Genomic DNA, 25,407 nt, shown 5'->3' on the forward strand with positions numbered 1-25,407 from the left:
TTTTAAAAAAAGAAAGGGCAGCATGGACAAGTTGGGCTGAAGGGCCTGTTTCCATGCTGTAAACCTCTATGACTCTATGTTTTGCTTTAGTTGCTGGCGAGGTCACATCGAGAGTACTGTGTACAGTTTTGCCCCCCTTTTCGAAGAAAGGACTGGAAGCAGTTCAGAGAAGGTTTTACTTGACTGATAGCTGGGTTGGGGAGGTTTTCGTACGGGAATAGGGCCTGCATTCATTGGAACATAGAACATAGAACAGTACAGCACAGAACAGGCCCTTCGGCCCACGATGTTGTGCCGAGCTTTATCTGAAACCAAGATCAAGCTATCCCACTCCCTATCATCCTGGTGTGCTCCATGTGCCTATCCAATAACCGCTTAAATGTTTCTAAAGTGTCTGACTCCACTATCACTGCAGGCAGTCCATTCCACACCCCAACCACTCTCTGAGTAAAGAACCTACCTCTGATATCCGTGAACTATGAACTAGGGGACATCGTTTAAAAGTAAGGGGTAAAAAGATCCAATTTCACTTTGCTTTCATCTCCACAATCTTTATTTCCTGTTTTCACAATTAACAGAGGGGGGGAGAACCAGAGCACCCTGATTTAAGGTGATTGGCAAAAGAAGTATCACTGAAAACCGACTGCACTGTGTGAGAATGTAGTGAGGGAGGCTCTTTCAATCTAGGCTCTCAGCAGAGGGTTGGAGAATTTGTTAGAAGAGAAAGGAATGTGAGGGGGAAAAGCAAGAGGGTGCGGCTGCAGAGGTTTCACTTGCAGAGAGCTGGCATGGGACACGATGGGCCAAATGGCCTCCGTCCACGCTGGAATCATTTGTGGGTCACACTTTTTATTTCTGTTGGGTTGTAAAATGCAACTTCGACATTTCCCAATCAAAGAACAAAGAAGAGTACAGCACAGGAAACAGGCCCTTCGGCCCTCCAAGCCTGTGCCGCTCCTTGGTCCAACTAGACCATTCGTTTGTATCCCTCCATTCCCAGGCTGCTCATGTGACTGTCCAGGTAAATCTTAAATGATGCCAGTGTGTCTGCCTCCACCACCCTACTTGGCAGCGCATTCCAGGCCCCCACCACTCTCTGTGTAAAAAACGTCCCTCTGATGTCTGAGTTATACCTCGCCCCTCTCACCTTGAGCCCGTGACCCCTCGTGATTGTCACCTCCGACCTGGGAAAAAGCTTCCCACTGTTCACCCTATCTATACCCTTCATAATTTTGTACACCTCTATTAGGTCTCCCCCCATTCTCCGTTTTTCCAGGGAGAACAAGCCCAGTTTACCCAATCTCTCCTCATAGCTAAGACCCTCCATACCAGGCAACATCCTGGTGAACCTTCTCTGCACTCTCTCTAAAGCCTCCACGTCCTTCTGGTAGTGCGGCGACCAGAACTGGACGCAGTACTCCAATTGCGACCGAACCAACGTTCTATACATCTGCAACATCAGACCCCAACTTTTATACTCTATGCCCCGTCCTATAAAGGCAAGCATGCCATATGCCTTCTTCACCACCTTCTCCACCTGTGACGTCACTTTCAAAGATCTGTGGACTTGCACACCCAGGTCCCTCTGCGTCTCTACACCCTTTATGGTTCTTCCATTTATCGTGTAGCTCCTCCCTACATTATTCCCACCAAAATGCATCACTTCGCATTTATCAGGATTGAACTCCATCTGCCATTTCCTTGCCCAAATTTCCAGCCTATCTATATCCTGCTGTATTGTCCGACAATGTTCATTGCTATCCGCAAGTCCAGCCATCCTCATATTGTGACCAAATCTGGCCACTGAGTAGCTCTGTTGGGTGTAGTAACTTCAACAAGACCCCATGAGGTTGGCCCCTTTGAGTATGAGCTCCCTGATTGGACAGACAATTATAACCTCAATCAGGGAGCTCATACTCCAAGATGCCCACCTCATTACATTGTGCGAGTGCTGAAGTCTCCCCTACTCTTAGTGTTTTGTATGAAAGAAAATTAGCCCTGTCTGTTTTTAAAAAAAGGCATCTGTTTTTGGCAGTGAACATGGCAATTTACCGAATAACATCATCCATCTCCACATCATTTTACCGGATAACAGAGCATAGTTTGTCATGGGACTTGCCATTTGTAGTGATTCGGCTTAAGCGGAAATGCTGCCTTCAATACAGGTTACCCCACAGGGTGAGCAACACTAGGCAACAGCTTTACATTGTTGAGCCTGAACTATGATGCTCAGGAAAGAACAATAAAAGGCACGTAATTTACTGCATAGCTGCAGCCTTCAAATGAATCACTTCTCCAAAACTATTCAAAGCTAACGATACTGTCTTGAGCGTGATTGGATTATTCCTTCAGTGTGATTGACTTCCAAGCAGTGACTTCCACTTTTTGAATGACTGCAGCGGATCAGAGAAGTAACCAAATCAAAGGAAAAGGAAGCTTGTATTTCTGCAGTCTTTGCAAAACCCAGGATGTGACAAAGGGTTTTGCAACTAATGAAGCAGCTTTTCAAAAAAAATCTAGCTACTGCTTTAACACAAGAAACACAGCAGCCCGTTTGTGCACAGTAAGATCCCACAGGTAACGAAGTTTTGATGTTGGGACCCCTGGTTACATCACCACTGATGTGGAGTTGCCAGCGTTGGACTGGGGTAGACACAGTAATTAGTCTCACAACACCAGGTAACCTAGTGTTGTGAGACTACTTACTGTACATCACCACTGAAAGAAGACAGTAGTGCTGTTGCAACACTCCTTTATTATTGTACTGATTTGATTTGATTTATTATTTATTATTATGACATGTATTAGCATACAGTGAAAAGTATTGTTTCTTGCGTGCTATACAGACAAAACATACCGTTCATAGAGAAGGAAAGGAGAATGTGCAGAATGTAGTGTCACAGTCATAGCTAGGGTGTAGAGAAAGATCAACTTAATGCGAGGTAGGTCCATTCAAAAGTCTGATGGCAGCAGGGAAGAAGCTGTTCTTGAGTCGGTTGGTACGTGACCTCAGACTTTTGCATCTTTTTCCCGGCGGAAGAGAGAATGTCCGGGGTGCGCAGGGTTCTTGATTATGCTGGCTGCTTTTCCGAGGCAGCGGGAAATGTAGATGGAGTCAATAGATGGGAGGCTGGTTTGCGTGATGGTTTGGGCTTCGTTTACAACCCTTTGTAGTTTTTTGCGGTCTTAGGCAGATCAGGAGCCATACCAAGCCCATTGAGTCTGCACCGATTCTCCGATAGCGTGTCTTATGCAGGCCGACCCCCCTCCCCTCCCTGCCCTATCCCCATAACCCCATGCATTTACCCTGCTAATCCCCCTACCCTACACATTTTGGGGAGACTCAGGGTTAATTTACCATGGCCAATTCACCTAACCTGCACATCTTTGGAGTGTAGGAGGAAACCGGAACACCCCAAATGCTAATTTAAATAGAGCGGTGTTTCATTTTTAAGTCAGAGGATGTGCGTTAACATTGGAACAGGAGAAGGCCGTTTAACCCGAGGGTGGCACGGTGGCCGAGGGCGACACAGTGGCACAGTGGTTAGCACTGCTGCCTCACAGCGCCAGGGACCCGGTTTCAGTTCTGGCCTCGGGTCACTGTCTGTGTGGAGTTCGCACGTTCTCCCCGAGTCTGCGTGGGTTTCCTCCGGGTGCTCCGGTTTCCTCCCACAATCCAAAGATGTGCGGGTTAGGTTGATAGGCCATGTTAAATTCACTCTTAGTGTCAGGGGGATTAGCAGGGTAAATATGTGGGGTTACGGGAATAGGGCCTGGGTGGGATTGTGGTCGGTACAGACTTGAAGGGCCAAATGGCCTCCTTCTGTACTGTAGAGATTCTATGTGGCACAATGCCTTATCTTGTCAGCTTGGATCTTGTTTGTCTCTTGTGGGAACCATGAATTGGATTCAATTTGAATTGATTTTTGAAACAGGCAAGGAGTTGGATTGAAGCTTGCCCTGTCCACCCTGAGTGTGGGCTTTGTAACTTGAAGAATGGAGTAAAATTGAACAAAGAACTCCAATTAGACGCATTCCTGGAGGTTTAATCTCTTAAACCCCATCCTCGTTCAGTCAAACAGCCTTTTTATCACAGCAGAAATGTTTGTATAATTAATAAACAAAAGTGTTGAAAGAAAATGAAAGAGATCCACAATTTTTTCAGTGCAGTGTTGATTCTTTTTTCCATGCCTGCTGCAGTAGATTCCATAGCTATCCCTGGGGGAGGAGAGATTGGTGCAGCCGTCAGGGGAAATGCAAACAAAGTTACCAACAACCGAAAGCACAATTAGTCAGGCTGAAAAGACTGAGCTGCCGGGTTTCCTGTAAGTCATGAGATCCGTACCACCCATCGGCCCTTGGCCATTAATGACCCAGGAGGCAGCGTATCACCACCCACAGGGAAGAGAGTAGCATGGAGTGCAGCCGAAAGTTCAGACCACTGCATGTGGTGTAACAAACTGTCAGGCGTGCGTTTGTGACAATCTCAAGCCAGGGGGAAATGAACCGAAAGGACAAACAAGACGCTGGCAGGTGATTGAAAGCCCAAAGTGGTATATCATCAAGTTTTACTTTCCTGTTCGTGCATTTTGCAGGTTCGTCCGTGCTTTTGTTTCTGAAGTAGCTTGTTGCAGATTTAATAAGATGTTAACTGGGGGGCTGTTATTTTGATTTGATTTAACATACAGTGAAAAATATTGTTTCTTGCGTGCTATACAGACAAAGCATACCGCTCATAGAGAAGGAAACGAGATAGTGCAGAATGTAGCGTTACAGTCACAGCTAGGGTGCAGAGAAAGATCAACTTAGTGCGAGGAAGGTCCATTCAAAAGTCTGACAGCAGCAGGGAAGAAGCTGTTCTTGAGTCGGTTGGTACGTGACTCAGACTTTTGAATCTTTTTCCCGATGGAAGCAGATGGAAGAGAGAATGTCCGGGGTGTGTGGGGTCCTTAATTATGCTGGCTGCTTTGCCGAGGCAGCGGGAAGTGTAGACAGAATCAATGGATGGGAGGCTGGTTTGCGTGATGGATTGGGCTACATTCACAACCTTTTGTAGTTCCAAGTGAGACGTCAGTTTGAAGTTTGTTGCTGATTGATTCAGTCAGATTTGGGATGCTCACTGGTAGTGAAGCAGAGTAATAGCAGCATTTTTGTGTTTGAGAGGGATCACCCTTTATCCCAGAAGCATTATTGTGTGTGTTCCTTTCACAATCAGGCTCGGAGCAGGACGAGTACATTTTCAGCAAACACAATTGAAGCTGTTCCGTTGACTAATTGTCCCGACCTCGCCTTTGTCGAGAGATTTCAGAACCATAGAATCCCTAGAGTGCAGAAGGAGGCCATTCAGCCCCTCGAGTATGCATCGACAACAATCCCACCCAGGCCCTATCCCCGTAACCTGAAGTATTTACCCCCTGACATTGAAGACAGTTTAGCATGGCCAATCCACCTAACCCGCACATCTTTGGACTGTGGGAGGAAACCAGAGCACCCGGAGGAAACCCACGTAGACATGGGGAGAATGTGCAAACTCCATACAGACAGTGACCCAAGCCGGGAATCGAACCCGGGTCCCTGGCGCTGTGAGGCAGCAGTGCTAACCACTGTGCCACCGTGCCGCCCCTTAATTAAAGATTAATGTTTGGTCACTCTGCAGTTCCTGTCCGTAAATACCTGCTGGTTTGAAATACTCATGTCTATCCTACTCTGCAAAATGAGATTTAAAATAATATCCCCACACTTCATCATTGCTGTTGCACCATCATTTTCAGCAGCAAGAGGCTACTTCCAGACAGCAGTTATTGTAGACTGGCTAAGTGCTGGAGCTGTGCATCAGAATTAATCGTGTTATCCTTGCTTATAGTCGCTATCATTTATCACTGACAAAAAAAATCATTCATTCACAGTTATACCTTCCCTCAAGATTATTAAAAATAATTGATCATAGATCTGTCTATTGATTCATAGAATCCTACAGTGCAGAAGGAGGCCATTCGGCCCATCGCGTCTGCACTGACCATGATCCCACCCAGGCCCTATTCCCGTAACCCCACATATTTACCCTGCTAATCCCCCTGATACGAAGGAGCAATTGAGCATGGCCAATCAACCTAACCCACACATCTTTGGAGTGTGGGAGGAAACCGGAACATGCGGAGGAAACCCATGCAGACTCCACACAGACAGTGACCCGAGCTGGGAATCGAACCCGGGTCCCTGGCGCTGTTAGGCAGCAGTGCTGACCACTGTGCCACCGTGCTGCCCCATTGCCACTGTGCCGTCCCATTGAGTGTATCTTTAATGTGATTTTCCCTGAGGGATGTTGTGTTCGGATTCTTAAAGGGAAAGCGTGTTGAGTTTGCCTCTATTCTCATAGCGTAATTCTGCACAGAAACAGGCCCTTCAGCCCACCATGTCTATGCCGACCATCAAATACCAATCCCATTTACCAGCACCTGATCCATACCCTACTCTGCCTTGGCAACTTAAGTGCTCGTCCAAATGCTTCTTCAATGTTTTGGGAGTACCTGCCTCCACCACCCTCTCAGGCAGCGCACTCCATATTTCCACCACTCTCTGGGTGAAAAACAATCTTTCCTCAGATCCCCTCTAAACCACTTACTCCTCACCTTAAACCTACGCATTCTGGCCTTAGACATCTCTGTAAGAAGTCTCACAACACCAGGTTAAAGTCCACAGAGGTGTTGTGAGACTTCTTACTGTGCTTACCCCAGTCCAACGCCGGCATCTCCACACTTAGACATCTCTGCCAGGGGGGAAAGATTCTTATGGTCTGCCCTATCTCTGCCTCTCATAATGTTGTCTACCTCTATCAGTAACCACCCCAGCCCCTCAGCCTACTCTGTTCCAAGGAAAACAAACCTCGTCTCCAGTCTCCTCAAACTTTCCATCCCAGGTAACATCCTGGTGAATCTCCTCTGCACTCTCTCCAGTGCAATCCTATCGTTACCTGTTTCATATTTGTGCAATTTTATTTAAAAAAGAAAACTGTCTTTTTAAGGAAATGAGAATAAATTTTCTTATTGTGTAACTGGAGATGCTGTGAGGACAGTACGCGGGTCTGTGAGAGGAAACGATACAATGAGAACTCAGGTCAACACAACTGAATCATTCATTGTTATGTTGGCTTAAACCTATACCCTGACATTTTCACCATGTCAACAACTGTTTGCCGACTTAATCAACAACCTGTTTTTAAAAAAACTGGATTTATATTAAAGAACAAAGAACAGTACAGCACAGGAAACAGGCCCTTCGGCCCTCCAAGCCTGTGCCGCTCCTTGGCCCAACTAGACCAATCGTTTGTATCCCTCCATTCCCAGGCTGCTCATGTGACTATCCAGGTAAGTCTTAAATGATGTCAGCGTGCCTGCCTCCACCACCCTACTTGGCAGCGCATTCCAGGCCCCCACCACCCTCTGTGTAAAAAACATCCCTCTGATATCTGAGTTATACTTCGCCCCTCTCAGCTTGAGCCCGTGACCCCTCGTGATCGTCACCTCTGACCTGGGAAAAAGCTTCCCACTGTTCACCCTATCTATACCCTTCATAATCTTGTACACCTCTATTAGATCTCCCCTCATTCTCCGTCTTTCCAAGGAGAACAACCCCAGTCTACCCTATCTCTCCTCATAGCTCATAGACACATATTGTGCCTTTAACATAGCTTTCCAACAAAGTACTTACTATCAGGCAAAACTGCACACCGGGCCACGTAAATTACCATTGCAGCTGCCCCATTGTCATGTGGATGGGCACAGTGTTAACTCTGAAATGGCCTGCTGCCTCACAGCACCAGGGACCCAGGTTCAATTCCGGCCTTGGGTGACTGTGTGGAGTCTGCACATTCTCCTCGTGTCTGTGTGGCATTCTCCGGATGCTCTGCTTTCCTCCCACACTCCATAGATGTGTAGGTTAGGTAATTGCCCCTTAGTGTCCAAAGGTGTGTAAGTTAGATGGATTAGCCATGGCAAATGCTTGGGGTTATGGGGATAGTGCGGGGTGCGATTGGCCTGGATAAGATGCTCTTTCAGAGAGTCGGTGCAGACTCGATGGGCCAAATGGTCTCTTTCTGCAGGGAATCTAAATCTCTACCACTAACTGACTAGTGTTCTTGGGGTGTGGACAACAGAGACAAGTCATTATTTATTGCCCATGCTAGTTACCAATCATATGGTACGGGACTGGAGTCACTGAAAGATTTTTTAAAATTCATTTATCGCCTGGGCCAACGTTTGTTGCCCATCCCGAGTTGCCCTTGAACTGAGTGCTTGCTGGGCCATTTCAGAGCTACATGTAGGCCAGACCAGGTGAGGACAGCAGATTTCCTTCCCTAAAGGACATGAGTGAATTAGATGGGTTTTTCCAACAATCGACAATGGTTTCATGGTCGTCAGGAGATTCTTAATTCCAGACTTTTAAGGAATTCAAATTCCACCATCTGCCGTAGTGAGATTCGAACCCAGGTCCCCAAAGCATTAGCCTGGGTTTCCGGATTACTAGTCTAGTGACAATACCACTAGGCCACTGCCTCCCCAATATTAGTGAACTATGTTCAGGCAGCTTTCAGTAACAGCAATTTCCATTTATATGACGGGGGCGATTCTCCCCAAAAAATTCTAAGTGTCAAATTCACGTAAAAACTGGAGTTTTTTCAGTGGGAGTTTAGGAAAGGATCTCCCACACTCTGTGCACTATGTCGGGGTGAGGGGGTGCCCCTGGGATCTCCCACACTCTGTGCACTATGTCGGGGTGAGGGGGTGCCCCTGGGATCTCCCACACTCTGTGCACTATGTCGGGGTGAGGGGGTGCCCCTGGGATCTCCCACACTCTGTGCACTATGTCGGGGTGAGGGGGTGCCCCTGGGATCTCCCACACTCTGTGCACTATGTCGGGGTGAGGGGGTGCCCCTGGGATCTCCCACACTCTGTGCACTATGTCGGGGTGAGGGGGTGCCCCTGGGATCTCCCACACTCTGTGCACTGCAGAGCGCCTCAGCGTAAATCCCACTGAAAAGCTGTGGGCGGGACCTATCCTCACAGAAGAGGTTGGCAGTGTAGCGCTGATCAGGCCACTGTGCATGCGCCGATCTGTCGGGACTGAGATCGACACATGCACAGCGGCCCCTGTCTGAAGGCCTCCCGAATGCTAGCCAGCCCCGCAATCCTGCATTGCTGACCGTGAGACCCCCACGACATGATTGCTAGCGCCCTCCCGAGCACAACTGACCCCCCCCAACTCCCAGCCCACCTCGATTTCCTGCCTCCTCCAACCCCCCCCCCCTCCCCCCCCCCCCCCCCCCCCCCCCCCCCTCCATACCGGCAGTCCCAATCCCCCAGGATCGCCCTCCCAGAGGCCCCATTCCCATCAGGTCCTGCTCTTATCAGGCCCTGCCCCCTTGGCACTGCCCTGTGCCTGCTGGGCAGTGCCAGGGCATCCTGGCTGGCACTGCCAAGGTGGAAATGCCCAAGGGACACCCCCCTACACATGACCCTCTGGGGGGGCCCCCGATTGCCCCCCCCATTCACTCCAGCGGGGTCAGGTTGCCAGCTCCCCGTTAGTGGGGACCTACTGTAAACCCCGCTGGAGTGAAACACTCCTGGCTGGGAGGTGGGGAGAGGCCAGCGGGCTCCGAGATTTCAGTCTGGGCCCGCTAACTTTATTTAAATTATAGTGAAGTGACTGTTTGAATATCTAATGCAGCGCCGCATTGATTTCCAGTGCAGAGCTGATGGCGCCATAAATCTGGCGCTGGGAAGACGCGCGCAGGCCCAGGGGGATTCAGTCGGCACTTGAATCTCCCAGCCCACTGCACAAAGCAGTGCAGCGGGATGGGAGAATCGCCCCGACATCTTGGACTTCAGGGCAGTCTGCAAGACAAACATGTCATCGCAACCCAAAAGAAGGAGACACTGGGACAGATAACCAAAAGAGTGTCTTTCAGGAGGGAAGAGTTTTAAGGAGTGGCGAGGGGGTGGGGAGTTTGTGGGGGGGGGGGTGGGGAGTTTGTGGGGGGGTGCGGGCGTTGGAATTTGGAGGAAAGAGTTCGGGGAGGGTGGTGGGAGGTGAGGAGGAATGTTAGCACTCAGGGCCTGAGTGGCTCACAGCGATGCTCCCAGATACAAGTGAAGACATTGCTGGATGTTAGCCCCAGGTTACCTGGTTTGCTGAATTCAGTCTGATCTCTTCTCCTGGTGGGATTTGAATTGAACCCGGGTCCCTGCTGCTGTGAGGCAGCAGTGCCACCCCTCCAAGGCCAATATCGCCTTCCTAAGGTGTGGTGCCCAGATCTGTTCCCATTACTTCCAGACTGGAGTCTAACCAGGGTTCTGTACAGCTGCAGCATAACCTCTGTGTCCTTATACCCCAGTCCTCTGGATACAAAGGCCAGCATCCCATTAGCCTTCCCAATTATTTTCTGCACATGCTCATGACATTTTAGAGATCAGTGCACCTGAACCCCCAGGTCTCTTTGGACATCCACTGTATTTAACTTCACATCATCTGGAAAGTACTTTGCTCTATCCTTTTTTGGTCCACAATGAATAGCCTCACACTTGCTCAGATTGAAATCCATCTGCCAGTTTTACCGACTCTATCAATATCCCATTGTAACTGGGTGAAATGGCAGGTTACCCGAGGAGTCAGGCATTAGATGCAAACACCAGCATGGAACTGGTGGGCTGAATGGCCTGTTCGTGGGCTGTACATGGAACTGGTGGGCTGAATGGCCTGTTCGTGGACTGTACATGGAACTGGTGAGCTGAATGGCCTGTTCGTGGGCTGTACATGGAACTGGTGGGCTGAATGGCCTGTTCGTGGACTGTACATGGAACTGGTGGGCTGAATGGCCTGTTCGTGGGCTGTACATGGAACTGGTGGGCTGAATGGCCTGTTCGTGGGCTGTACATGCTATGTAACATGCTTTGCATTTTGGAACTGTTTCATTCAGTGTATTTATCTGGAATTGACAGCTCTCTGTACGGATGACGATTATGAGATTGATCAGTGACAGCATCACCAGGGAATGATGATCACTTGTAAGTGTTTTGATCAACTCCAGAATTTGCTTTGTATGAAATGCAATGATTGTGGTGTGTGACCAGGTAGTAACACGCCTGGGGATCCAGCTGACATTGACAAGGGAAAGGGAGGCCCGCGGGCACGGTGGCACAGTGGTTAGTGCTGCTGCCTCACAGTGCCAGGGACCCGGGTTCGATCCCTGGCTTGGGTCACTGTCTATGTGGACGTTCTCCCTGTGTCTGGGTTTCCTTCAGGTGCTCCGGTTTCCTCCTATAGTCCGAAAGACGTGCTGGTTAGGTGCATTGGCCATACTAAATTTCCTCTCAGTGTACCCGAACAGGCGCCAGAGTGTGGCGACTAGGGGATTTTCACAGTGACTTCATTGCAGTGTTAATGTAAGCTTACTAGTGACAATTAAGTAAATAAAGTTTATTTTCCACTGGGTGCATTGAGGAGGGATGTGCATCCAAAACGGTACTGTGATTTTTCCAACTATTAAAATGAATGGTCAGAAAGCCCTTATCTGGGGTGTGTGATTTCTCAATAGGGATTCCTGACATTACTGAAATGGGAAGTCCTTGGCGATATATTCAACAATCGTGCCTGAACTGTTTTGCAGCACAGATAGAATCATGTTAAATATATGAGATTTTTAAATCCTAAAGCACTGTGTCATGGAGTGATGGGTGGGTTTGGGTTCATTGATTTGATCTGATTTAATTTATTATTGTCACATAGAGTCATAGAGGTTTACAGCATGGAAACAGGCCCTTCAGCCCAACTTGTCCATGCCACCCCTTTTTTTTAACCCCTAAGCTAGTCCCAATTGCCGTTTTAGGCCCATATCCCTCTCTGCTCATCTTACCCATGCACCTGTCTAAATGCTTTTTAAAAGACAAAATTGTACCCGCCTCTACTACTACCTCTGGCAGCTTGTTCCAGACACTCACCACCCTCTGTGTGAAAAAATTGCCCCTCTGGACCCTTTTGTATCTCTCCCCTCTCACAAACCTACGCCCTCCAGTTTTAGACTCCCCTCTCTTTGGGAAAAGATATTGACTATTTACTGATCTATGCCCCTCATTATTTTAGAGACCTCTACAAGATCACCGCTCAGCTTCCTACGCTCCAGAGAAAAAAGTCCAGTCTATTCTCCTTATAACTCAAACCATCAAGTCCCGGTAGCATCCTAGTAAATCCTTTCTGCACTCTTTCTAGTTTGACAATATCATGTATTAGTATACAGTGAAAAGTATTATTTCGTGCATGCTATACAGAGAAAACATACCGTACATAGAGAAGAAAAGGAGAGGGTGTAGAATGTAGTGTTACAGTCATAGCTAGGGTGTAGAGAAAGACCAGCTTACTGCGAGGTGGGTCCATTCAGGAAAGAAGCTGTTCTTGAGTTGGTTGTTACGTGACCTCGGACGACATTGACCCACATATTAAACTCTTTATTTATATCCATGTCTCCAAGGGAGAGATGACCAGGAGCTTCTGCTCCAGGACAGTGAGCTGCAATCGGTGCGTAAAGGTTTCGAGCCTCAGTTTCACTCTTTTTCTATGCTGGCTGGGGTCAGAGGCGGGTAGAGGTGGCCTGTTGGCTGGGCGAAGATGAGTTTGATGCTATGAAGGGAACCTCAACCATGGGAAGTGATGGGGGAACAGCAAGCTGAAACGATTGGCTGGTTTTTAGCTGCAAGGACAAACCTGCCACGTCAAATGGTGAGATAACCCTTTATGTATTATGTAGATGGACCTCACTGCCACGTCCAAGAGTTAGGGTGAGTTGGAGTCAGATGGGAGGAGGCTTTCGTAGAGTATAAATACTGGCACAGGCAAGAAAATCCTGCATTTGTGCTATTAAATTCTACATCATCTATGTAAACTTAACGCTATAACCATGGTCTTATTGTCTCTCCTAAAATCTCCTAATACACAAGAAAACAAGAAATAGAAGCAAGGGGAGGCCCCCAGGTCCTTCAGGCCTGCCCCGCCATTCAATACAATCATGGCTGACCTATACCGGCCTCAACTCCTCTTCTGTGCCATTTCCCCATAGCCCTCTATTCCTCGATCGAGCAAATATTTATCCACCTCCACTTTAAATCCTTCTAATGATCCAGCCTCCACCACCCTCTGGGACAGAGAATTCCAGAGATTCACCACCCCACTGCGAGAAGAAATTTCTACGCACCTCAGTTTTAAATGACCAACCCTTTATCGGGGAGCTGTGTCCCCTTGTTCGAGGCTCTCCCACAACTGAAAACATCCTCACCATCTACCCTAATGTGGTTTTCTCTCAGAGTTTGTTCGATGATGCCTCTGACGAGTGCTTTGGGAGATTTTACTACTGCAGCATAAGTTCAAATTCTTGTTGTAATCCTCTTCACTTTGCAATATTGTAATCTCATTTTGGTTTTTGATTTTAGATTTCGGATGGCCATGCCTAATTTGCACCACCGCTGACTCAGCACTTTAGTTGTTGCTGGTTCTAGAATCTCATACACGTCGCACGAAGCAGTCTCCGCACTTGTGTCATGTACGATACAGAAACCGAGGAGTATCTTGCCGTGCTGCATCAGTTCCAAGTCCCGTGTCGTAATGGCCGGTGATGACAGTGGCGACAAGGTATCGCCAGCACGAGCCTCCTTGACATCATTTGAAGCAGTAGAGGAAGCAGATGTGATTCACTGGATAAATGGTATGAAACGCAGGTTATTAAGCAATGAAATGACAGCACGGCTGAGTGCAAAAACAACAATGTTTTACATTTCTATGACGCCCCTAATGACTTCAGGATGCCCCAGAATGCCTTACATCGAAACTACATTTGGAATGTAGTCACTCTTTAATGTGAGAAGCACAGCCCATGGTGGCACAGTGGTTAGCACTGCTGCCTCACAGCACCAGGGACCCAGGTTCGATTCCCAGCTTGGATCACTGTCTCTGCGGAGTCTGCACGTTCTACCCGTGTCTGCGTGGGTTTCCTCCGGTTCCCTCCCACAATCCGAAAGACGTGCTGGTCAGGTGCATTGGCCATGCTAAATTCTCCCTTAGTGTACCCGAACAGGCGCCAGGTATGGCGACTGGGGGATTTTCACAGTATCTTCATTGTAAGCCTGACACTAATAAATAATTTTAAAAACTTTTCAGTGTAGGAAGCTCCCATAAAACGATGAGGGGTGAATGAGCGTTGAGGGGTGAATGTAGGCCAGATACTGGAGAGAATTCGCCTTCTCCTGATAGTGCCATGGGATCATTCAATAGTTTATTTTATCAGTGTCACAAGTAAGCTTACATTAACACTGCAATGAAGTTACTGTGAAAATCCCCTCGTCGCCACATTCCGGTGCCTGTTTGGGTACACTGAGGGAGAATTTAGCATAGCCAATCCACCTAATCAGCACATCTTTCGGACCGTAGGACGAAACTGGAGAACCCGGAGGAAACCCATGCAGACATGGGGAGAATGTGCAGACTCCTCACAGATAGTGACCCAAGCCGGGAATCGAACCTGGGTCCCTGAAACTGTGAGGCAGCAGTGCTAACCACTGTGTCACCGCCCAACACTGCTGCAATGCCATCCTCTCAAACACCTTCCTCTCTATAGCACGCCTGTCATCTACATGGTTAATGCCTCATCTGAAAGGCAGCACCTTGTCAGTGCATCTCTCTCTCTCTCTCTCTCAGTATTGGGCTGGGAGTGTTACCCTAGGTTTTGCACTCCACTCTCAGGAATGGGGCTTGAACACAATCTCCTGGGTCAGAGCGTTGCGTGTTACCGACAGAACTACAGCTGATACCTGACGAGAGGTGTCACTGAAAGGCCAGGTCACAATTGGCCTGTAATTTCAGCAGGACATACAAGATGGGGAAATCCAGCAGACTCCGATCATCCTCCAATCTCTTTCTCTACCTGTCCCATTGGTCCAACTGGAGATGTCAGCTCAGGAAAGTAGAGCTGGGACTTGCAGACGTGCTAATCAGCCAGCCCAAACTATTGGCCCAAGATAAACGACATGGGGAGGGGAGGTTGCCACGGTCGATGGGTGGATTAACGGTGAGGAACTGACCTCTATGTTCACACTAAGCTGTGCGGCTGCACAACAACTATATCAGCAACAACTATATTTTAAAGGGCACGTTTGCCTGACATTATCAGATTCTCCCTCAATCCACCCGCAGTGAATTCGGAAAGGTGAAGGAAATTGGCATCTCGCGTTACGAATAGTCACTGCAGCACTGGGTCCAAGGGCCATCTGTGTGTGTGTGTGTCTCTGGCACTCAGCATGATGGCGTTTTGATAGACTAAGTAAGGAGAGATAATTCCAATGGTAGGAGGGTCAGTGAACAGGGGCCACAGATTTGAGGTGATTGGCAAGAGAAGGTGACATGAGGAAACTTTTCATGTTACACAGCTGTGGTTCAGAATGCAGTGCCTGAAATGGGAAGAAAGGGAAGAATGTTCAGGTCTGTGGACAAAGAGCTACAGGAGTATTGGATAGCTCTTTCAAGGAACTAGCAACAGACATGAATGATCTGCTGTGCTGTATCATTCTCTGATTCATCTCTCTCTCTCTCCTCTGTTTACCCTCCGTTTCCCCCTACCCCCACCTCGCCACTCTATCTCTCCTCTGTTTTCCCCTCTCTCAGTTTCCCCCAACCCCCACCTCATCACTCCCTCTCTCTCTGTCTCCTCTGTTTACCCTCTCTTTGTTTCCCCCAACCCCCACCTCACCACTCCCTCTCTCCTCTGTTTACCCTCTCTCCGTTTCCCCCGACCCCCACTCGCCACACTCTGATATTAAGTTCATCTTTCTCTACACCCTAACTATGACTGTAACGCTCCACTCTGCACCCTCTTCTTTCCTTCTCTATGAACGGTATGCTTTGTCTATGTAGCACTCAAGAAACAATACTTTTCACTGTATCCCAGTACATGTGACAATAATGAATCAAATCAAATCAAGAAATACTCTCTTCCACCTTCTTCCGTCGGGAAAAAGATACAAAGGTCTGAGGTCACGTACCAACCGACTCAAGAACAGCTTCTTCCCTGCTGCTATCAGACTTTTGAATGGACCTACCTCGCATTAAGTGGATCTTTCTCTACACTCTAGCTATGACCGTAACACTACATTCTGCACTCTCTCCTTTCCTTCTCTATGAACGGTATGCTCTGTATAGTGCGTAAAAAACAATACTTTTCACTGTATACTAATACATGTGACAATAATAAATCAAATCAAATCAAAAATATTCTCTCTCTCTTCCTTCCCTCCTGGACTTACCCTCCATTCCCCCAACCAAGATTCCCTGCAAAAGCAAGTAACCTACCCTGATAACTGTTATCTGGGTCCTCAAAGGTGCCTGGTACCAGCTCAATTTTAACCACTGTTAGCAGCCACCCGACCCCCCTGACAGATTTCTGATGGCAGTCACCCTGGTGAAGCCATGCTGAACCTGTCCGTTACCACTGCCCAGCTGTCCTGCACCTTGTTTCGTCCCATTCCTGCCCAGGATCTAAAGCCATGCCTCAGTGTGCCTCCTGAACTTAACCTCCGCTTGGCTTCGTGGTTCATGTCGCGCCATCTCAGTGTGTCTGCTTCATATCTCCTTGCCAGTGAATTACAACGGCTGATGGAATGATCTTTGTATCTCAGATCCGAATGGACCAGGCCTCCTTAGTCGAAACAATAGCAGAAACGATTCAGAGCTGTATAGCAGCCCATCGGAGAGACCAGGTGAGCCCTGAAACATAGACTGGGGTTTTTCAGAGCAAACTGATATTGTTTTCTTAATGCATCTTAAGTCAGGAGCAGTAGAAATAACCGAGAGCTTGTGGAGTTTATTCCATAAGTAGTGACGTTAACTGACGCGAAAGCCAACATCCACCCCTCTGTCTTTCAGTTGATCTCAGTGGGTTGATCTCTGGGTTGATCTCAGGGGAAAGCGATGGTCCAGTGGTATTAGCGCTAGACTATTAATCCAGAAACTCAGCGAATGTTCTGAGGACCTGGGTTCGAATCCCGCCACGGCAGAGGGTGGAATTTGAATTCAATAAAAAATATCTGTAATTAAGAATTCACTGATGACCATGAAACCATTGTCGATTGTCAGAAAAACCCATCTGGTTCACTCATGTCCTTTAGGGAAGGAAATCTGCCGTCCTTACCTGGTCTGGCCTACATGTGACTCCAGAGCCACAGCAATGTGGTTGACTCTCAACTACCTTCTGAACAAGGGCAACTAGGGATGGGTAATAAATGTGGCCAGGCAGCAACACTCAGGTCCCACAAATGAATAAAATAAACCCATAAGGACAATGCGTTTAGACCCTTGTACCCCTGAGTACAATGGGTTGGGGATGGAGAAGTTCACGTCAGTTCCTGCTGGCCGGGGGTATAAATGAGGATTTGATTAGTCTTGGGGCTGTGACTCTTTCCCAGACCCTTTACTGCTGAAGAATGATTACTTAGTCAAGGAGCTGATAACCAGCAAGGGAAACCAGTGACATTGCAAACATAAAGTCAACGTATAAAACCTTTCTAATTAAAATATCTAAGATTCATATTCTCCATTTCTAATACTAGGCTCCTCACCGTGCCTGACCTAACAAAGTATGAATAACTAGTATTTATGAATCAATTTGAATTTATTAAACCAGATTTTACATACACTTAAAAACAGTGAGGACAATATGGAAAATTCTCATCGCTCAAGGTCCTAAGGTTCCTTGAGCCAGCGCAATGTCTGCTCTTCTTCTGTCTCTGGAGTTGAACTGTCCAGAGCAGTCATAGGCCACGGTAACACTGTGCCAACAAAGACTCAGATTTTCCAACTTTTATCCCTACTTCTTTTTATTCTGGAACCCCTTATTTGGAAATAGTTAAAATTCACCTATCCCATTGGCTTAGGATGTGACTCATCTGGTGTCACCCCACTTCTGTAATTAGAGTCATGTATTAGAGGCATTTAGACAGTTACATGGGTAAGATGAGTATAGAGGGATATGGGCCAAATGCGGGCAATTGGGATTAGCTTAGTGATTAGAACTGGGCGGCATGGACAAGTCGTGTCAAAGGGCCTGTTTCCATGCTGTTTCCTGTAAACCTTTATGACCAAAAAACATATCTCTATCCCTTATTTCCTGGGCCTCTCGAGTTTATATTCCATTGTGAACAAATGCTACATCCTTTAGATACAGGTTACCAATATATAAACATCCTCTTGCCAATATTACACTGATCATAAATATCAACATACTCTAACCCATTCCCACAAATTATAATACCAATAAGCACACATGCTAAAAACACTTCCTATCACAATCTGAACAGAAGGAAAAGTTTCCCTCTAATACAGATGTTCTGCCCTACAGAAATAGAAACATAGAAAAACTACAGCACAAAACAGGCCCTTCGGCCCCACAAGTTGTGCCGAACATATCCCTACCTTATCGGCCTATCTATAACCCTCCATCCTATTAAGTCCCATGTACTCATCCAGGAGTCTCTTAAAAGACCCTATTGAGTTTGCCTCCACCACCACTGACGGCAGCCGATTCCACTCGCCCACCACCCTCTGTGTGAAAAACTTCCCCCTTACATTTCCCCAGTACCTACCCCCCAGCACCTTAAACCTGTGTCCTCTCGTAGCAGCCATTTCCACCCTGGGAAAAAGCCTCTGAGAGTCCACCCGATCTATGCCTCTCAACATCTTATATACCTCTTATATATAAATGGTTCATTAATTAAAATAATGCATGGGTTTCGTGTGAAGATAGTGTCAACTCAAGTTCAAATTGTTAAACTCAATCCTTTTAAGTATTCCTTTGAATTCAAACTCGGAGGCCCCATTAACTTAATTTAATTGTAAGTCCTTACAAACAACTGTTCCCCAACTGGCAGAAATTCGAGAGACCAAAAGAGAAAGTGCTGGAAAATAATTTTCCAGCATTTTCTCTTTTGGTTTCAGATTCCAGCATCTGCAGTGATTTGCTTTTAGAACAGAAATTCAAACTCAGCTATTTAAAAAGCAGTTAAAAATAAAATGTTCGGGTACACTGAGCGAGAATTTAGCACAGACAATGCACCCTAACCAGCACGTCTTTCAGACTGTGGGAGGAAATCAGAGCACCCGGAGGAAACCCACGCAGACACGGGGAGAATGTGCAAACTCTGCACAGACAGTGACCCAAGCCGGGAATTGAACCCAGGTCCCTGGCGCTGTGAGGCAGCAGTGTTAACCATTGTGCCACTGGGGTGCCTGAACTGAAATACTGAAATGATGATCTGCCCATTGGAAAACTAACTGGAGCTGGTGGTTTTACATCCCACCTGATTTTGCTGTCTCTTGAAGTCCATGTATAAATATAAAACCAGTCCGTGATAAATTCCGTCAGATTCTTTATTTTTTTAAAAACTGAAGGTGGGGGAAGTGAGCGTCTCGGGAGTGTGTCCAAAGGTGGGAAAATAAATAATGGCTCCTGAGAATTTGACCTTGTTCTAAGTGTTTGATTTTGAGTTGAACACCTCACAGTATGGAGTGGATTATAGAATCCCTACAGTGCAGAATGAGACCATTCAGCCCATCAAGTCTGCACTGACCACAATCCCATCTAAGCCCTATTCCCGTAACCCCTCATATTTACCCTAATTTTAGCATGGCCAATCCACCTACCCTGCAGATATTTGGACTGTGGGAGGAACCCGGAGCACCCGGAGGAAACCCACACAGACATGGGGAGAACGTGCAAACTCCACACAGACAGTGACCCGAGACCGGAATCGAACCCGGGTCCCTGGCACTGTGGGGCGACAGTGCTAACCACTATGCCACCGTGCCGCCCCTGGTGGGTTCTTTTCCCAGTAAGTGACAGTAATGGAAACATGAGTTACACCTGCATTGCTGTTATCCATTTCTCACAACAATTTACAGCATAAGCATTGGAAGCAATATCGCAAGCCGTCCGTGATATTGGGAGATGTGTCATTGAATGTAAAAACCTAACGTGGAGAGAACTAGAGCTTTTCGCAATAGGTTGCTGTCGGTGCAAGGAGCTTGTTTGAAAAGTCTCCTTGCCAGCACACACAATTAATTGCCTCTGCCTGTAGCACTCTCCTTGAGTATCCGATGGCACAGAAGACCAAAACCTCTACAATTTGCATTTCAGAGTTGTACAATGGCCGGATACTGCTGGACCTCACTTCCAGTGGCTTCTGGTGGTCTCGGGGATTCGATCTGGAGTCATGCGAGGAAAGTCTCGCCAGATTCGGAGTTCAGGTAACATGAGCACATTTATAAGTTCCTCCTTTTCATCATCCAAACTACTGCCTCACTTCTGTTCTGGTTTTTATTTTGGCTGCCACAGTTATGTTTGGGATGGCAGGGTGTACTTTGCCATGAGTCCACGATACTGAATGCAGATTAACCCCGTCACAAACTGCTAGAAATATGCTGTTAGTCGCTGATAAACTGATGGTGGGCTTCAGCCATGGTGATGGATAATCTGAATTCATTAATTTCCAGTGAATTTTATGTCGCATTGTCCACAACCAGTTGATAAGTATTTTGGACATCTCGCTCTCTCTACAAGGTAGCGATGGAGGCAATTCACACAAAATAATTAATTCCTTAGAGTGTGATTTTACGACCTCACTCGTCCTGAAGCCATAAAATCCACACCAGAGGTCACGGGATCTTCCCATGCTCCATCCCTCGCCCGCTCCGATTCCCGTGGCGGGCAGGACGGTAAACTTCCAGCCACAGTGTCTACTGGTGTCTGCAGACTTCAGCTGTATCATTACAAGTTCCTGTTTACGTACAGGGGTTCCTATCTAAATGTTTCCATAGGCAGTTTCAACGCTAAATGTCAAAAATTACAACAACAGCAAATGCAGACATGCACAGCATTTTGTAACAGTACAGATATATATAAAATGGACCAAAGCACAAGCATGATCCAAACATGACCAGTTTATCCTTCTCAAAGACTTGCGTTATTATGGTGCAGTCATGACCACCGGACATCCCAAAGCTAATAACATCTGACGAAGGAGCAGCGCTCCGAAAGCTTATGGTATTTGCTACCAAATAAACCTGTTGGACTTTAACCTGGTGTTGTGAGCCAATTTGTACACAGCAAGCTCCCACACAAACAGCAATGTGATAATGACCAGATGTTTTGCTATGTTGGTAGAGGGATCAATGTGCACCAGGATACTGGGTTAACTCCAGTGGTCCTCTTCGAAGTGGAGTCGTGGGAGCTTTTACATCCATTTAAGATGTCTGATGGGGGCGCTGGATTTAACACCTCATCCAAGGACAGCACCTCTCCTTTGTTAATGGGATGGCATGATGGCACAGTGATTAGCACTGCTGCCTACCAGCACCAGGGACCAGTGTTCGATTCCCGGCTTGGGTCATTGTCTGTGCAGAGACTACACGTTCTCCCCGTGTCTGCGTGGGTTTCCTCCGGGTGCTCCGGTTTCCTCCCACAGTCCAAAAGACGTGCTGGTTAGGGTGCATTGGCCATGCTAAATTCTCCCTCAGTGTACCCGAACAGGTGCTGGAGTGTGGCGACTCGGGGATTTTCACAGTAACTTCATTGCAGTGTTAATGTAAGCCTCCTTGTGACGCTAATAAATAAACTTAATCTGAATTGGCCGCCTCAATGTTGTCCTGAAGTCCCTGGAGTGACACTTGAACAAACAACCATCAGGTGTCTTTAAAATCAAGCGATTTTCATGAACCAGTCAAATTTGTAGGTGCATTGCAATTAAAGTGTTGTTTTTTTAATTTCATTAAAAATATGAAACTCAGAACAATCTCTCCGCCTATAAACACATTACTGATGTCTACATGGATTTCCTCCAGGGGAGTATGAGGCAGAGATGGCTCTCCAGAAAGCTTGGCTGAATAGATGTGAGGAATGTGAATGCCTCACCTGGCGAGGGAGTCAAGAACTAAGGGTCACATCCTCTGAATAAGGGCTTGGCCATTTTGGACTGAAATGAGAAATTTCTTTACTGGTTGTGAACCTTTGGAGCGCTGTTTACCGCAGAGCATTGTGGGATGCTGGGTCATTGACAATATTCAAGAGAAAGGTAGATTCTCGGATATAAAGGGAATCGTGGAGATTATGGGAATCAGGTGGGAAAGGGTAATTGAGGTAGATGGTAAGCCATGACTTGAATGGTGAAGCAGCTCGAAGGGCTGATTGGCCTCCTGCTATTTTTTATACACAGAGGGGGAAAGGGAATAAAGTTTACTGGAGAAACGATGCATGGACATCTTTGATTCAAACACTGGTTGATGAACTGGCATTCCAACTACAGCGTGGCATGGGGTATGGACAGAGGAACAAGATGTAACAAAAATACAAGGAAGCTTTGAACAGTTGCCCAGTTCTTTATTAAGTGCTGCTCTGCACAATCACGTCATCAAGCTGATTCCAAATATAACCTTCTTCTTCAGTTTGTTTATTCCACAAGAGAAATCACAGTTCGTTGGTCCGTGAGGTGTTTTGTAACAGCATGACTCTGAGTTTGGCTTCTAACATGTGATGAATGTTTTTGCTCCTTTCTCGTTCTGCTTTATCTTGTCGGAAAATAAACAGGAGTAATCTACATTCATGACAGGAGCGGCATCGAACAAAATGTGACATTGAGTTTATTTATTAGTGTCACAAGTTGGCTTACATCAACACTGCAATGAAGTTACAGTGAAAATCCCCTAGTCGTCACACTCCAGCACCTGTTCGGGTACACTGAGAGAGAATTTAGCATGGCCAATGCACCTGACAGGCACGTCTTTTGAACTGTGGGAGGAAACCGGAGCACCCGGAGGAAACCCATGCAGACACGGGGAGAACGTGCAGACTCCACTCAGACAGTGATCCAAACCGGGAATCGAACCTGGTCCCTGGCGCTGTGAGGCAGCAGTGCTAACCACTGTGCCACCGTGCCACCACATGAGATATAGGTGTGAGTTAGCAAAGTCAGTGATGGCCTAGTGGTATTACCGCTGGAGTATTAATCCAGGAACTCAGCTAATGTTCTGGGGTCCTGGGTTCGAATCCCGCCATGACAGATGGTGGAATTTGAATTCAATTTTTTTAAAATCTAGAATTAAGAATCTATTGATGACCATGAAACCATTGTCGGAAAAACCCATCTGGTTCACAAATGTCCTTTAGGGGAGGAAGTCTGCCGTCCTTACCTGGTCTGGCCTACATGTGACTCCAGAGCCAGAGCAATGTAGTTAACTCTCAACTGCCCTCCAAGAGCAACTAGGGATGGGTAATAAATGCTGGCCAGCCAGCGACGCCCATGTCCCACGAATGAATTTTTTTAAAAACCAGATCAGCTTTGTCATCGCATTTAAGGATTGTCTTTAAGGAGAAAAGGAAGGTTGGAGAGCCAGATGGTGATGAGAGAGAATGCCAGAGCTTGGTGCCCAGGCAGCTGAAGGCACAGCCACCACTGGTGGAGCAGGGATGCCCGAGGGGCCAGAATTAGAGGAGGGCGGATATCTCAAATGGTTTTGGGCCTGGAGTAAGAGGGGTGAGGCCACTGGGGAATTTGGAAACCAGGGTGGGGTTGCTGGGCTGGGAACCAAAGTAGGTCCAAGTGAGTGTGAGTGATGGGGCAACGGACTTGGTATGAGTTAACAAAGTCAGTGATGGAAAAAGGACATTGGAGATGAAGTTTCTCTCTCACGGTGGCATTATCTCCCTCTCCACAGGTGCCGCCAGCGGATTATGAACTGCCCATTCGAGCATCCCTAATGAGCACAGAAGTAAGGCGATACATGTACTTTAGTTCCACTGGCTTCATGATGATTCTCGCCCCAGTAAGTGATCCTGCTGTTTTCCAGTTGAGCTTGAAACACGCTGAAACGGGATCCCTCTGACAATGCAAAACCCCGACAAAGCATTTCAGCCATGTGTTTATTTCAATACATCCTCGGTTACAAATAAATGGTAAAGTGAGCAGGGTTCCAGAGTGAGGACAACACTGCGTTGAATTGTGGTTCAACTCTCTCAATCCCTTCCCTCTTTTACTCTCGGTGGAAGCCTTGCACAATCAAATCAGCACCATTGGTGGGGGAGCCAAGGACAAGGGGGGCATAACAAAATACAAAGAAAATTACAGCACAGGAACAGGGCCTTTGGCCCCCCCAAGCCTGCATCAACCATGCTGCCCAACTGAACGAAAACCCCCTATCCTTCCGGGGACCATATCCCTTTATTCACATCCTATTCATGTATTTGCCAAGAAGTGGATGCCAACTTAATGAATAATGTCAAACATATGGAGCCAAGCCAGATCTTAGAGGCATAGAGGTCCTTCGGCCCAACTTGTCCATGTTGCTCCTTTTTTTTAACCACTGGGTCTGGCCTGGGTGGAATTGTGATCGGTGCAGACTCGAGGGCCGAATGGCCTCCTTCTGCACTGTAGGAATTCTATGATTCTGTGTTTCACTAAGTTAATCCCAATTGCCCTCATTTGACCCGTATCCCTCTATATCCATCTTAACCATATAATTGTCCAAACGCTTTTTAAAAGACAAAATTGTACCCGCCTCTACTACTGCTTCTGGCAGCTCATTCCAGACACTCACCACCCTGTGTAAAAAATTGTCCCTCTGGACCCTTTTGTATCTCTCCCCTCTCACTTTAAAGCTATGCCCTCTAGTTTCAGACTGTCCTACATAGCTGATCTATGTTCCTCATTATTTTATAGACCTCTATAAGATCACCCTTAAGTCTTTTACGCTCCAGGGAAAAAAGTTCCAGTCTCTCCAGCCTCTCCTTATAACTCAAACCATCCACTCCAGATGGGTAAAAGCATAAAAGGGTCATCTGGACTCGAAACGTCAGCTCTTTTCTCTCCTTGCAGATGCTGCCAGTCCTGCTGAGATTTTCCAGCATTTTCTCTTTTGGTTTCACTCCCGATGGAGTTGAGGTACAGATCAGCCACCATCTTAGTGAATGGTGGAACAAGCTATACCAGTTCCACTGTGTTGTTCGAGCCATGGTACAACCCTTATAAGGGGATGTGATGGCATAGTGATATCAAATTTGGATTCAATAAAAATCTGGAATTAAAAGTCTAATGGTGACCGTGAGATCCACCTGGTTCACTCGTGTCCTTCAGGGAAGGAAATCTGCCATCTGTACTTGGTCTGGCCTACATGTGACTCCAGAGCCACAGCAATGAATAAAAGAAAGGTTAAGGGGACACAGGGTGAAGCCACATTCCGCACTGTGTCGGTGCACTAACATAGCTGTCACAAGACATTTTGCTCATCCTGTTTCCAGTTTTTCTTTGTAATCTCTCCTGTCCTGCGCAGCGT

At 47.1% G+C, this 25,407-nt stretch overlaps 1 protein-coding gene across 3 annotated transcripts in view; it reads left to right on the forward strand.

Annotated features, from left to right (window-relative positions):
- tmem268 (transmembrane protein 268) overlaps positions 1–25,407 on the forward strand; it is a 44,610-nt gene that overhangs the window by 4,766 nt on the left and 14,437 nt on the right. The window contains exons 1-6 of one of the 3 annotated variants that reach the window (XM_078217279.1): positions 4,410–4,533; positions 10,995–11,060; positions 13,476–13,747; positions 16,710–16,790; positions 20,222–20,331; positions 23,794–23,901. In XM_078217279.1, the coding sequence (XP_078073405.1) occupies positions 13,648–13,747; positions 16,710–16,790; positions 20,222–20,331; positions 23,794–23,901 (399 nt within the window). In that variant the 5' untranslated portion in view covers positions 4,410–4,533; positions 10,995–11,060; positions 13,476–13,647. Of the gene's footprint in view, positions 1–4,409; positions 4,534–10,994; positions 11,061–13,475; positions 13,748–16,709; positions 16,791–20,221; positions 20,332–23,793; positions 23,902–25,407 lie in introns of those variants that run through there. The other 2 variants (XM_078217278.1, XM_078217276.1) reach the window with 2 other exon arrangements.

The sequence above is a fragment of the Mustelus asterias genome, chromosome 8, assembly GCF_964213995.1.
Source record: "Mustelus asterias chromosome 8, sMusAst1.hap1.1, whole genome shotgun sequence".
NCBI classification, from domain to species: Eukaryota; Metazoa; Chordata; class Chondrichthyes; order Carcharhiniformes; family Triakidae; genus Mustelus; species Mustelus asterias.